At 29.0% G+C, this 14,806-nt stretch overlaps 1 protein-coding gene across 1 annotated transcript; it reads left to right on the forward strand.

Moving 5' to 3' along the window:
- Nucleotides 1-6,565: 6,565 nt before the first annotated feature.
- LOC120088644 (putative cyclin-D6-1) lies at nt 6,566-8,566 on the forward strand. Its single transcript, XM_039046059.1, has 6 exons — nt 6,566-6,938; nt 7,028-7,114; nt 7,194-7,289; nt 7,358-7,559; nt 7,660-7,790; nt 7,919-8,566. Exons 1-6 carry the CDS (start codon nt 6,759-6,761, stop codon nt 8,147-8,149), a joined length of 927 nt encoding a protein of 308 aa, XP_038901987.1. The 5' UTR covers nt 6,566-6,758; the 3' UTR covers nt 8,150-8,566.
- The last annotated feature ends 6,240 nt before the right edge of the window (nt 8,567-14,806 follow it).

Consider the following 14,806-nt stretch of genomic DNA (forward strand, 5'->3'; position numbering starts at 1 on the left):
CTCCTTCGGGATTCACCAGTTTTTGTTTTCTTCGGGATTCACCAGAGGTAGTGGGCATATTTAGCTACAGTTGGATAGAACTCAGTTTTTCATATATGTATGTGTCCCATGAAGACTAGGACAGTTTATATGTTCCATCAAAGGTAGGCATCTGGAGGACATAGATGCCTAACCTAACCCCAGTAGTGGGGTTACTTACTGAGTATTTTATACTCATTCTTTCTCATGTTGTTGTTTCAGGTAAAGGTAGAGATGCACGAGCGACGGACAAGCAAAATTCGTGATCGAGCCACTGGGACTAGTTTTATGCTTCCGCTCATGAGATTTAGATTTCTTTTTATGTTTTTCTTAACTTCTGTTTTGATGTTTAAAACTTACTATTAAGAATCGTTTTCAGACTTATTTATTATCATTTATGATTTATGGGTACCCTACTGTTGTTTTTAATATTTGAATTTAATGAAAGTCTTTTGAACTTACCTTATTTATTAGCATTTATTTCACCATAACAGAGTGTCGTTTTAAGTTCCATGCATGCATGTATTTAGTAACGACCTAACTTAAGTCCTAGAGGGTTGGGTCGTTACATAAGTGTTAGCTTTTTACTCTTAATCTCAAATTAATTAATTTTAATTAATTAATATTTTGATGATAATAAACCTACCTTTATTTATTAATAATTTTACTCATCAAACTGAACCAATTGAAATGTGTCACTTGGAGTAATAGAGAAGTAACACATGATAGTTTTTTTTTTTTTTTTGGATTGATTTTATAAAGAAAATGAATTTAATATATTTTATGTTTGTATCTAATAGCTAGTTTTGGACATGTGGTGGACTTTTTGCTTTTTATAGAATTTTAAAAGAAAATATTTAAATCTATATTATTATATTATTTTATGTTTATATCTAACGACTAGTTGTTTTCAAAAAAAAAAAAAAAAATCTCCACAAGTGATTTTTCTTTTCCAACATTTAAAGGCCCAAATTTAATTTAGTTTTTACATTTTCTCTCTCTTTTTTAAACTCTTCATCCTCTCCAAAAATAAAATAACATAATATAAATTTTTTACAATCATCAAAGCTACCATTATTATTCTCTCCAAGCTCTTAATTTTCTCTTTTCATCTTATTCTCGAGAAATTTAGGATTCATTTGGATTGACTTGAGAAAAGATGTTTTTCATAAAACTCATTTTTATTTAAACATTTTTTATGTAAAAATTGATTAAAATGCACTTGAAAAACTATTTCAAATGGTTGTCAAATACTCTAATTTCTTCCAAAATGACTTATTTTTTTAAATTAAATACTTGAAAATGTATTATAAACACACCTTTACTGTATTGTGAGGATTTATTTGTTGAGTGTTGAAATTTGTAAATCTACTTTTTAAAAGAGTTTTTCTATAAATTTACTTTTTAAAAGAGTTTTTCTATCTTGTTCTTCATTTTTAAACTGTTATAAAGTGTTGCTCTTAATCCCGAAAAAGAGCGGTTGTAACAGTTTGATCATTATCCGTAGAAACGATTGAGTTAGCTCTTGGACTCACAAAAATAGCGGTAGCGGTTAGCCTCTAATTAGTGGGAAAGAGTCAGTGAGATTTCCATTCGCATACTCAAGAGGAGCTTGGGAAGTGGATATAGGCCAGTTTTGCTGAACCACTATAAAATTCTCGATGTCAATTTCTCTATCCCTCTTATATTCAATTTTTCAAATAATTTGTTATTATATATTATTGCTTGAAATTAATTGCAAGGTTTGTTCTTGAATTTAATTGTTGGTGTTTGTTTATTTCGACTAGTAGTTCTTAATGTTCTACATTCATTATCAATATTGTTATTAGAATTAAATAGGGTGTTATAAAGTATTATTGTTAATTTATTGTTTAAATCAAAGTGAAACTATTTGCCTAAAATCTTTGTTCAAATTAATTTTTTTCAAAAAGTATATTAACTTACTTAATTGGGCCTATATGTGGAAAAAAAAAGGTTAATTAGTTTTAATAAACACTATTCACCTCCCTCTAGGGTTGCTATACCAATCCAATAATAAGAGGATTAAAATCATAGACCTCTTACTTGTTAACACATTTGTTAGCATCTTGAGATTGACATTTTTTATTTAATGTTGTTGTCCCCTTGCAATGGGTGGTTGTTAGAATGTCTCGACATATATGTTTTCTGGTTGTCTAATGTTTTGGTCGAGATGTTGTTTCTATAGATATTTTGTTTCCTTATTGGGAAGATGTTAACAATATACTTTCTTTGAATAAGTTTCTTTTTCTACCCATTTTATAATGTTTTGTTATGGCTGGTTTTGCATTCTGCTATACATATTTAAGGGTGGTCTTTTTGTCTGTAAGGTTTGCGCATTTGATTCAGAAAGATTATCTTCATTGCAGCTGTCTTGTGAAAATGAACAAAACTCATAAGTGTGTGACCTTCTTGGTAAAGGTTGCATATGTGTTCTTATCCTATTAGTGCTCATCCAAAAGTTACTGTAGAGTTTGCAACGAGTTGAGAAGAGGTTCTCTTACTTAAGGAGAACCTAAATTCATAGAGTGAAGTGATCTTCATTTGAAGGAAGAAAAATAAACTACTTGAAAGTTAGAGTCTCACACTTAAGGGAGTTTGAGTGTTCATCTACTAATGTACTCGTATTTAAGGGATTCTAAGGTGTATTGAGAGGGAGTCTCACATTTAGGGGAACCTAAGTTTTTTTTTTTTTTTTTTTTCTCAAGAAGTTGAGCTTGACGTGTGTCTTTGTTATTGCTTGTTTCAACAGATAAGTATAACATTGTAATTACTTTACTTTACATTAGTGGAGTTATCTTTCTTGGACACGCTATCCCCCAGAAATAGGTGGTATTTCACCAAACTGGGTTACCAAACCTCTATGTTTATTGTTCTTTAATGTTCTCCGTATTGTTTTACCAAGAGTTGTAGCCAACATTTTAACATCTGCAATTGTGCATTATATCACCTTTATATTTTTCAACATCCATATGTCAGTTGAACTATACTCACTTTAGTAAGAATGAGAATTGTTAATGCTAGAAAAAAGAAATTAAAAAAGAATCAAAACCAAACTAAATGGTCTCTCCATTTATTACTTTTTCATCTTTTTAGTAAAAGGTTAAACTGTTTAATCCAAAAATTTTCAATTTTGTGTAAAATATTACCTTAGACTTTTAATTTTATGTCCAATAGATCCACAAAAAATTCAAGTTTTTTAAAAATTAATTGAACTAAACTTTTAATTTTGCATTATAGTTCTACATAAATTTAAATTTTATGTCAAATGAAACTCTAAGCTTTTAATTTTTCATCAAGTATACTTGTAATTCTTTTTTACAAAAATTAAAAACTCAAGAATTAAATTTGTAGTTTTAAACATTTAGAAATCAAATAGATATAAACTTCAAAGTTTAAGAATTAAATTTGAAAACTAATTAACATAGTTAAAACTTATTAATTTATTTTGAGAAATTTAACAAATAGAAGAAATGCCAAATTATTTACAGAAATAGTAAAAAAGATACTGAGAGACACTGATAAACTTCTATCAACTTCTATCAATGAGAAACTTGTGTAAGTTTCTATCCCTAATAATATCAATGACAGATCTATCATTGATAGATACTGATAGACATATATCAGCCTCTATCAATGATAGACTTCCATAACTACCAATTCAGTTTATGAACTTTAATCGGTAACAATTTAGTTCCTATATTTTTAAATTGTTAAGTATAAAGACTAAATTATTACTTATCAATATTTATGAACTAAATTGTTATAAATTTAAAAGCAAATAGATAAAATGTTTAAAACTATATTGTTATTTTATGAAAGTTTAGGAATCAAATATGTTTCGTAACCCATGTTAAAAGTAATGGAATGGAAAAAGAAAAAGGAAAGAAAAGAAAAGAAAAAAAGAAATAGAAATAGAAATAGAAATGGAAGCGGAATAAAAAGGTATTGAAGAGAGGGAAAAAATAAGTGTTAGCCTTAGATCATACATTGAAGCAAATGAAAAAAAATACATGAATGGGATGAAGTATAGCGTAGAGATAAACAGTTTTAATTCATATACTAATGGTAAGACCATTTTTTTAAAAGATAAAAGTATTAATGCAATTTTTGAAAGTTAGAAGTATTTGGCGCGCGATAAAAATAGAGAGTTGAATTTAGTTTAGTTGGTAATTATTATTTGGAGAGTTACATTGTCTGTGTTTGATGTGTAGAGTTGAATTGAATTAGTAATTATTGTCTATGTTTGGATGTAGAGTTGAGTTGAGTTAAGGTATCTCAACTATACACATATTTTTCTAACTTTTCTAAGATAAAAAAAAAAAAAAGACTTCTAATTCTTTTCCATTCTCAAAACATAACAAATTCTCTACAAAGTATTCACATACATAACACAAAATTTTGAATTCAATTTTTTAGACACTCAAATAGAAGTAATTATTCAATTCAAAAACCCAACTTAATAATCAATTACTGAAAAAATTAAAAAGAATTGAAAGGATTAATGCCATCAAATGAAATTATTGACATTGTTTTAGATAGAAGAGATGACACTTAAATGTCAATCTTAAAAAAAAACCAAAATCTTACCATTTAAATCATAAAACCAACTATTAGATAGTCCTTTTTGATCAATTTGTGGAATATGAATTTACCTTTTTCTAAAACCCGTGAAATGATTTTAAAAATATTGATGTCTATTTTTTCTACTATTAGGTTGCATCAAAGTACAAACTATTTTTTTTTTAAAGAAAAAACTTGAGCCATAATTTTAAATTCTACTATTTCATTAGAATTATGTAATATTTGAAAACATCAAGGGATAGGTTGTTTAAAACATATCGTTGATGTAATATTTAAATTCCACTTTTATTTAGTGAAACAATAATATGACATCGTATTTAAAAAAAAAAAAAAAGAGAAAGGAGGAGTTGAGAAAGAAAAGGGAAAATAAAACCCATACGAACCAGACAGAGAAAGTTGAGAGAAAATGAGAAAGACGAACTAGATGGCGAAAGAAGAGAGAATATGAGAGAAGGGGAGTAAATATGAAAAGAACATGAAAGAGAGAAACGACAAAGTAATTAAGGGAGTTGGGAGAGTAATGAAAACACATGGGAAATCGGGTGAGAGTGAGAGTGATAAAATGATGGGTAATTAAACCCACCATTTTATTTTTATCCATGGTCGTCGAATTTGGACACAGAAGGTGGTAGGCAGAGTATATCGCTGAAGTTGCTTGTGTAAAACTAGTCGTTGGAGTTAGTCGCTAGAGTTGTCTTCAGAGGTGGTTGGTGGAGTCCGGAGTTCTTCGTCGAAGTTGGTCGTGCGAATGTGGAAGTGAGAGTTTTGTTTGTACCAAGGTGGTTGTCGGAATTGGTTGTCAGAGTGTCGTCAGAGGTGATTGTTGGAGCTCAAAGTTGGTCGTCAAACATTGAATTGGTAAAAAATACCAACTCAACCCAACTTTACTTGGTTGTCAAGCACCTCCTAAGGGATTTTTTTTTTTTTTTTACGTGAGGTACAGGCTATTTTCTTACATATACTTACACTAATTGTTTTTTTTGAACTTTTTTAAAATGAAAGAATATTAATGAAACTTTTAAAATTTCAAATGTATTTTAAAAATAAAATATTAAATATTAAATAGTCACAAAAATATTACACGTCTTAAAGTCATATACCAAATAGACACAAATCAATAAGTTCAAAGACGAAACTCATAATATTTTTTAAGTAATCTTTTTAAAGTTATTTTCAAAATGTAGAGTCTTGACCTAATTATATAGGGAATGAAGGGATGGAAAGAAAAAGAAGAGAGAAAGAGAAAAGTAAAAACGAAGTGAAGGTTAATTAAAAAAAAAGTTGCAAACCTACCTTTGAAATATGATGATAGTTGCAATTAAGTTATTTTAAAAATTGGGTTATCTAATTTATAAAATATTAAAATTGGACTCTCAAATCTATATTAGTCAAATCCTCAAATATCTCAAATTTTAAAGTATATATAAGTTTGAGGACTCAATTTTTACAATAGAAAATTGAAAGTATAATGACAACTACCACAATACTTTGAGGGATTTTTACAATTACAAAAATACTTCAGTCACCCCAACCCACTTTGTTTGTGTACAAAAACTACTACCATTTCATTAGGCTACTTCCAATAATAAGGAGCTGGTTCAACTAAAGAAATTTAAGGATTAAAAAATATTTTTTAGTCTCTAAATTTTTATAAGAATATGAATTATCAATTCGGTTCATAAACTTTAATTGATAACGATTTAGTCCATACAAATTTAAATCGTTAAGTGGAGGATAAATACTTAAAAACTATATTGTTATTTTAAGAAAGTTTAGAGACGAAATATGTGTTTTATTTTTTTGTTTTTTTTAAAGGAGAGCTAAAGTAATGGGATGGATGAGGGAGGGTCCACGAATCAGGCTTGGGACATATTATCACCCTCACATAGACAGACACGACCCCACTTTTTCTTCCTTCTTCCATTTCCATCTCTATTTCTCCCTATTTTCCTTCCCAATAACCAGCAACCAAGGAGTGAATTTCAAGTCTCCTCAACTTCTTTTAAGAAAATACCCAATCACTCTGCTTTTTCCTCATCATCATTTCCCTCTTTAAACCTCAAATATGTCTTCCCCTTCTCTCTTCCACTCTCACTCTCACTGAACAACTTCCTTCTTCCTTTCTTTCTCATTTTTCTATGGAGTTCGATCTCGAAAACCCATTAACCCATCTTCATGAACTTCATTCCTCTGAAGACGACGCCTCTCTCTTTCTCATTGAGTCCGATCACATGCTCTCTCCCACTTACCTTCACACCCTTCACTCTTCTCCTTCTGATTTCGCCGTCCGACGAGACACCATTTCTTTAATCTCTCAGGTAAACCCATTTTTCCTTTTTCTTTTTAACAATTTTCTTCACTTGGGTTTTCTTTTCCTCTTTCCCCTAATTTTCTTTCCCTTTTGCAGTGTTGTTGTAACTGTAACATCGATCCACACTTGTCGTACCTCGCTGTCAATTATCTTGATCGTTTCTTCTCCTTTCAGGGAGTGCCGGTAATTTCCCATTTTCCCATTGTCTCACTTCCCCTGTTTTTGTTGTTCATTATTTGACTGTTTTTCTATGGTGGTACAGCAACCAAAGCCATGGGTCTTGAGGCTTCTTGCGGTTTCCTGCGTATCTTTGGCTGCCAAAATGAAGCAAATAGAACACAATCTCTTTGACTTTCAGGTATTATTACATTGCTGTGTCCCAATGCCGAAATGGCAAATACAGAGCTAACTCAATTTTGGAAACAGGGTAATGAGGGATTCATCTTTGATCCCCAAACAGTACACAGAATGGAAGTTCTCATCTTGGGAGCTCTTAAATGGAGAATGCGTTCCATCACTCCTTTCTCTTTCATCCCCTTCTTCATTTCCCTTTTCAAACTCAGAGACCCACCTCTGTTGCAAGCTCTTAAAGCCAGAGCGACAGAGATCATCTTCATAGCTCAAAACGGTAATGAATTAAACATCTTGAAAACAAACAAACAATTATTTCCCCTTCACTTTCTTTCTGCATCAATAAACATACATTATGTTTGTTTGTTTGTTTGTAGGGATCGAGCTTTTGGAGTTCAAGGCATCAGTAATTGCAGCATCTGCTCTGCTCTCTGCTTCACACGAGCTCTTCCCAATCCAATACCCTTGCTTCAAAAAAGCAATCCTCAACTGTTCATACGTAAATAAAGTAAATACCCCAGTCACCCCTTTTTATGTTAAAATATAATTTCATTTTTCAAAGAACAAAGAACGCAATAAATGCAATGGAGAATTGTGATTAACTGATGAAAAACAAAATGGGGTGGGTGAGTGCAGGAGGAAGAAGAGGAAATATTGGTGAGATGCTTGAAGGCGGTGGAGGAGATATTAATAAATGGGTACGAAAGGTCGGAGACGGTGGCCAATGTGCTCGACCACCATTTTTCGAGCTCTGAAAGTGAAAACACGATGGCGATGATGAACATAGGAGATAAAGATGGGAAGAAGAGAAAGGTTGGGTACTGCAAAAATCAGAGGGTTCAGATGACACAGATCCAGCAATGTTGATGAGACGATGATGAAGATGGAAAGCGACAGTTGAATGGCGGATGCCAGCATCGTCGGAGCGAGGAAGAGGGAGAAAAATTTGAGATTTTTTTTTTTTTTTTTTTGGCTTTTGGTTTTGGTATTTGTATGTATGTGTAGGGGAAGGTGAAGATAAGGAAAGGGAAAGGGGAAAAGAGGGAATTTTTGTTCCTTTTTGTTGGGTTTTATTGGGAGGGACCAAAGACAAAACATAACTTTGAGAAGGTGTTGTTGGTATGGTGGTGGTGGTCGTGAGTTGGATTTGGGTTTTGGGTGTTCTTTTTTTTTTTTTTTTTGTTTCTTTTGTTGTTTTGGGTTTTAGTGTGGTTTCTGTCGCTTTGTTTCTGGCAACAGAATAACTCTATACTTTAATAACAAATTCAATAATCTCATTTTCCTAATTTTACTTTCTTCCGATGCTTCTCTCCCTCTTTCCCCCTTTCCATAACCTCTCAACTTACCTTTATACCCTCCTACACTAAAATATCGAACCCTTATCCGTGTTTGAGATACCGAGTTGACTATTTTAGTCTAGATTATAATAGTAATTTAGGATGTTTTCAACTATTTTAATCTGTATTTAAGATGCATACTATTTAAATTTAGGTAGAAAATACTTATGCGATAACAAAAAGGAAAAAATAGGATGAGTAGGAAACTATGAAGTACAATACTTCATGTGAGGCAAAAAATCCGTATCAGACATGTATCCGTATCGGATACCGATACTTTTAAATACTTTTCAGATACGTATCTGACATGCGATTCGACGTATCTATTTCTAAGTGTACCTTTTTTTAAAGAAAAAAAAAATAAGCAACTCATCTAATCTTTCTCAATTTAAAACTAGGTAACCTATTTAAAAAACCCACTACTCGAGTCGAAAACTAAAAGGAAAAAAATAAATAAAAGACCAAACCCTAAAATCATCTAATCTTCATCTTCACATTTGAGTCTCCACAAAATCCACCAAAATATAAACCATTTGAATATTTTCAACAATTCAATGAAGAAGTTCTTCATTTATCTTCATACTTTTTCATCTAATCTTCTTCTTCTTTATAATATGAGTCACTTTTCTATTGATTTTTTTAATTATTGTACTTCAACATCTTAGATATTTTTTGTATTGTATTTTAGTATTTGTATTTTATTTTGTGTTATTGTTATTAACTTGTATGCTAAATTTATCTATATCCTAGATTTTTTTTAAGAAAAAGTCTTTAATATATCAATATCCTTGTTTTTTAGAAATATATATATTAAAAATATTTATAAAAAACGATGTATCCTTAGACTTATCCTTATCTTAATTTTTTAGAAATTGACGAATCGTCGTATCCGATCGTATCCGTATCGGATAACCGTATCTGTGTCTGTGCTTCATAGGTAGGAACAAAAAGAGATTTTGAATAGTAACAATATATATAGTTGACTTTAGGTTATAATAGTTGCTAATACCAACTATTATAATTGGAGTTCCATACATGCATTGAGTAGACTATTTACATTGGGGCCTTATCCTCAAAAATTTTATAAATTTGTTGATGAAAATTTAATACTATGCTTATCTTTCATTTATATATATCTTATATCATAATTTCATTATAAATTCTAATTTTTCTAACCAACTTCATTTGATAACTATTACGCTGTTTGACTTTTAGATTTGAAATTTATGTTTGTATTCCCACAATCTTTTTATTTTATTTTTATCTTTTTTAAAAAAAACATTTGAATTCTAAAATTGAAAATAAGTTTTTATAGATTGATATTTTTTTTCCGAACTTTGACTTTAATTTTAAAAACATCCACTAAAAATATGATAATACAAGAGAAAAAGAACGCATCAATTGAACTATATTTTATGAATTTAATCAAATTATAAAAGAAAGTCTAAAAATTTTGACTAGGGTCAATTTCATATCCCAACTTCTTTTTTCTTTTGAATTTTTAGGGGTAAAATTAAAAGGGAAAAGTTTAAATTCTCAATTTTTTTTTTTTTTTTTAATTTTTATATATCTACACTTTTTGACTAATCCCAGAGGGAGGCCAACCTCGTCTTAGCTTCCTTCCTTTCCCCGTCCTCAATAATTCATAGATAATTCAAAGAATAATTACACATATGATATATACCCACACATATATTTATTTATTTATTTATTACCTGCAAAATATTAAATTTTCATTAACATTTTTACATGTCTACAATGTTGACATCCAAGTTAAAGAATGAATCCATATTTTTATTTTATGATAAATCTCGATGAGATATTAAGAAAAAGGACAATGATTAGGTATAACAATCTCATGCATCCCTGATCATTTGACATATAGTAAAAGAAAATTTAAAACCATTCATTTCTTTCTTAAATTTGCCATATGATAAATTATTATTAGGCACCAATCTCGAGTGTACAGATATAGGTGCAACCCAGACAACACCAATTTCTTTTTTAAAATAAAAAAATGTAACTAAATTGTTATAATATCAATAGTTATAAGTATCTCAACCCATTTAAAAAAACATAAAATGTTTCTTTATTAATTTATCTTCTTAAAGAGTATCTAGAAATATCCATTAAACTCAACATTTTATCGATAACAACGATATTCTTATCGACATTGACATTTTAAACCTAATCTATATAAACCTATATTTCTATCCTCATTTGTATTACTGGTTTGAAGAATGGTAAAAAGTCATTTCTAGAAGAAGAATGTGATGAATACGAAGTCAAAAAGAAAACCTAATCTTTCTCCATAGTTGAAATATTTGAAAAGAAAATGAAGACTAGGTGAGTGTTTGGAAGGTTTGTTACAATATATATATATATTTATTTATGTTTGGTATTTTGTAATCCATTTCATGGTCCCCAATAATGAGATTTCCCCATCAAAGATAATTTGGACCCAAATTTCAATTTTTTGATATCACTATTCTCTCTGCACCCAAAAGATGATAACAACTAGACAGAGGTGTGGAATGGGACAGTACACAAGAGAGCCATAAAAGAGAGAAATAGAGAGATAAATTATTTAAATTTAAAACTTAAACTTTATATTAATGGCATAATTACATTAATAACATTAAAAAAAAATAATAATAAACCTCCCATTTGAGCTTCATATTCAAACTTAAAGAAGATGACTTTAGCTTAGATTATTGTTGTTTTAACTTTAAAGTACACTTGCTCCTCTGACTTAAATTGAGTCCTCGAAATTAGTGGTTTTTTATTTGAAAATTCATCAACTTACTTTCTTTAGTATTAGGTTCTCACATATATTAAAGATTTAAATACTATAATTTTTAATTTTAGTTAATTTTGGTCCTTATATTCTCTAAATATTCATTTTGGTATTTGTACTTCTAACTTTCGTTTATTTTGATTTTTATATTTTTAAGAAGTTGTCATTTTGGTCCCTTCATTTTCACTTTTAAAGGATAAAATTAGACACTTTCTTTTAAAGCTTAAAAACCAAATAAACTAAAGTTAAAAGTAGAATGACGAAAATGAATATTTTCAAATTAGGGATCAAAATGAATCAAAAATAAAAGTAAATCGACAAAAATGAACAAAAATAAAAAATACAAGTACCAAAGTAATATTTAAATCAAAACAATTTCTCTAAAAAAAGTCGAGTGTTCTTTCTTTGTTTGCTTTTTAATTTTTTCTTTTTACCTTAGTTCGTGAGGTTTGATGGATAAGAATCCTTTGGTTGGAGATTGAGTCTCTTTGGAGTGAACTTCACGTCAAGAAGGATTCGTTTGCATTAATTAGTGTGGCTAGTGGTCCAAGTTTAAGAAATGATTTGTTATTAAACGCGCCTAAAGTAGGAATTAAAATCCCACACAAAACATATAAATTTAAATGAACCTCATGTGTGTATCAAATCTTATTCAAAAGTTTTCATTTCATCAAATTGCACTTTAAAATTTATAAAGTATTAGAATTTCTCATATATTTTTTTTAATGTACTGAACCTATATCCTCTTTTCTCTATACATATTTCATATATAAAAAAAAAAAAAAAATTGCTCTTTTGATCAAAACAAACCATTGTCAACAAAATTTATGTTTGTTACCTCAAAATTCAGGTAAAACAGAAAATGAATAGGTTATCAAATGTTTTACCTTAAACTTTTATGTAGTGAATTTTATGTTAGTTCTAATAAACTTTATTTGAAAATCTTCACAATGTAATTTTTTTTTTGTCTTTAATGTGAATAATAAAACATAGGTAAGTTTAGTCGTTGAATTATTTAAATTTGTATCTATTTCGTATCCAAATTTTAAAAAATTGTCTATTAAATTTTATTAACTTTCAATTTTGTATTTAAATGATAAAAATTTGAATATTATATCTAACCATAAAACCCTAACAGTTTAGACACTAAACTTTAAATTTAAAAGTTGATGGATTAAATAAATACAAATAAATTTAAAGACTAAATCTGTAATCTAAAATATATATCAAATACGAAACTGATGAAATTTAAAAGAAAATAACATAAAGTTTATGAATTTGGTAAGACTTTTCAATAGTCAATCTTATGCATTAATGAAGCTAAATTTTATGTTGAAATCTATTAGTTCGAGTAGAGTTTTTGCTTGCTTTTTTTTCTATTAACATCTTTGAGTGAGTTTAACAAAAATTGAACATATAAACAATTGTTTAGGTGTTGGGTTGTAATGCATTAATTGGTATAAAAAAGCCAAATCTCATAAATATCTATGAGATAATTAAAAAAAAAATTCCTAAAACTAAATAACAAACCATTGCCTCAAAACACCTTTGTCCTAAACCCTAAAGAAAGCACATGGTGGTGTGTTGGCTGATAATTAAAATAGGATTGTTTTTGAATAAAAGAAAATCAACAAATTTATTTACCAAAATTTTATTATCTATTAGTAGTAGAGCGTGATAGATGTCTAGTCTATCTTTGACAGTGACATTTTGTTATACTTGAAAATATTTTCAACAGTTTTACTATTTAAAATAATTATCTAAATAATAAGAAAAAAATATCAGTTTACTTACCCTACACTTTGGATTATATAAACTAATAATTATATCAATTTAAACCATAAACTTTAGTAACTATATTAATTTAAAGGTTTTAACTTGATTAACTTACAAAAACTGAAAAATTTAATTGAAATAATTATATGTTTCATCGCATTATATTTTTCTAAACTAAGTCTAAAGAAGGGTGTTAATAGATATATTTACGAAAGTTTAGAATTTAAATTGATATAATTATTAGTTTAAGATTTAAATTAATACAACCCTAAACTTTAGGGATGTAAATTGAAAATTTCTCAAATAATAATTTTAATTAAATACAAATGATTTGATTTTTGGTTTTTGAAAATTTTATTTATTAACTCACAATTTATTTCCATAATTTTTATTTCTTGTCAAATTCCCAAAAAAAAAAAAATAAAAATAAAAAATTTGAAACTATTAGTTTTAGTTTTTAAGGGTTACATTGAATTTTAAAAGCACTTATAAAAAGTAAACAACAAAATAGAGAAACCTATAAAGAAAGGTTTAGAAGAGTAATGTATAACGACCTTACTCCCTAAGACTTATATTAGGCCGTTACTACATGAATGCATATATTTTCAATCGATACATTTTCATGATTTGGTAAAAACCAACTAAATACTATGAAATAAATAACTACAATAAAAATAAATGACTGAAATTAATTTAATAAGATATCCTTAAAACCATAAAACAAAACTAGAAAATTCTCATAAAAAGTTTAAAAGCACAAATACCAAAACTTCAAGTTCAAACATCAAGATTAGAAATTTTAAAACATAAAATCCTGAAAACATGAACTGAAGCATATGACTGGTCCTAGTGGCTCAATCATGAATTTGTTAGAGAAAATGACACATCAGTAACCAAGGAGGAGTCAAGAAGACACATTAGCTGAAGGTTGCCATGTCACTGTGGAGAGTCATGCAGAATTATTCATTTTAGTGCTCCAAATTTCTGTTAGGATTGGTGATAACAAACAAATATTCTTTCTTCATGTATTGGACCATGTGTCCTCATTTCATTAATTGTTTAGTATATAATTTTTTAATTCTTTGAATCCCTAAAATATGGAACAGTGTATAAATCGGGCATGTTGCCCCTTTTCAATGAAGATGAAGAATACGAAGAGACAGTTAAAATCTCTCTGTCTATCGCTTAGTAATTTGACTTTATCGTGTACAACGATCAGCTAAATGATTGAATATATCATTCATCCTTTAGCATTTAGAGTCCATCGTGTACAACGAATGGGTAGACGACAGCCTCTATTGTGTAGCGCTCAAATCTTATCGTGTACAAGAAGAGGTAAACGATACTTCCTATCGTGCAGCGTCAACATCCTATCGTTTAGTACGACAAGGTAAACGATATCACTATCGCTTAGTCTTCGAGGCTGCATTGCTTAGTACGATAAGGTAAACGATAAGGTAAGCGATATCACACTTCACTATCGCTTAGTCTCCAATGCCCCATCGTTTAGTACGACAAGGTAAACGATAAGGTTTGTCTTAAATCGTTTAACTGCGTGACTCGATCGTACACAATGAAGAGGTAAACAATAATGTTTCCATCTATTTATATTTT

The sequence above is a fragment of the Benincasa hispida genome, chromosome 10, assembly GCF_009727055.1.
Source record: "Benincasa hispida cultivar B227 chromosome 10, ASM972705v1, whole genome shotgun sequence".
Classification (NCBI taxonomy): domain Eukaryota; kingdom Viridiplantae; phylum Streptophyta; class Magnoliopsida; order Cucurbitales; family Cucurbitaceae; genus Benincasa; species Benincasa hispida.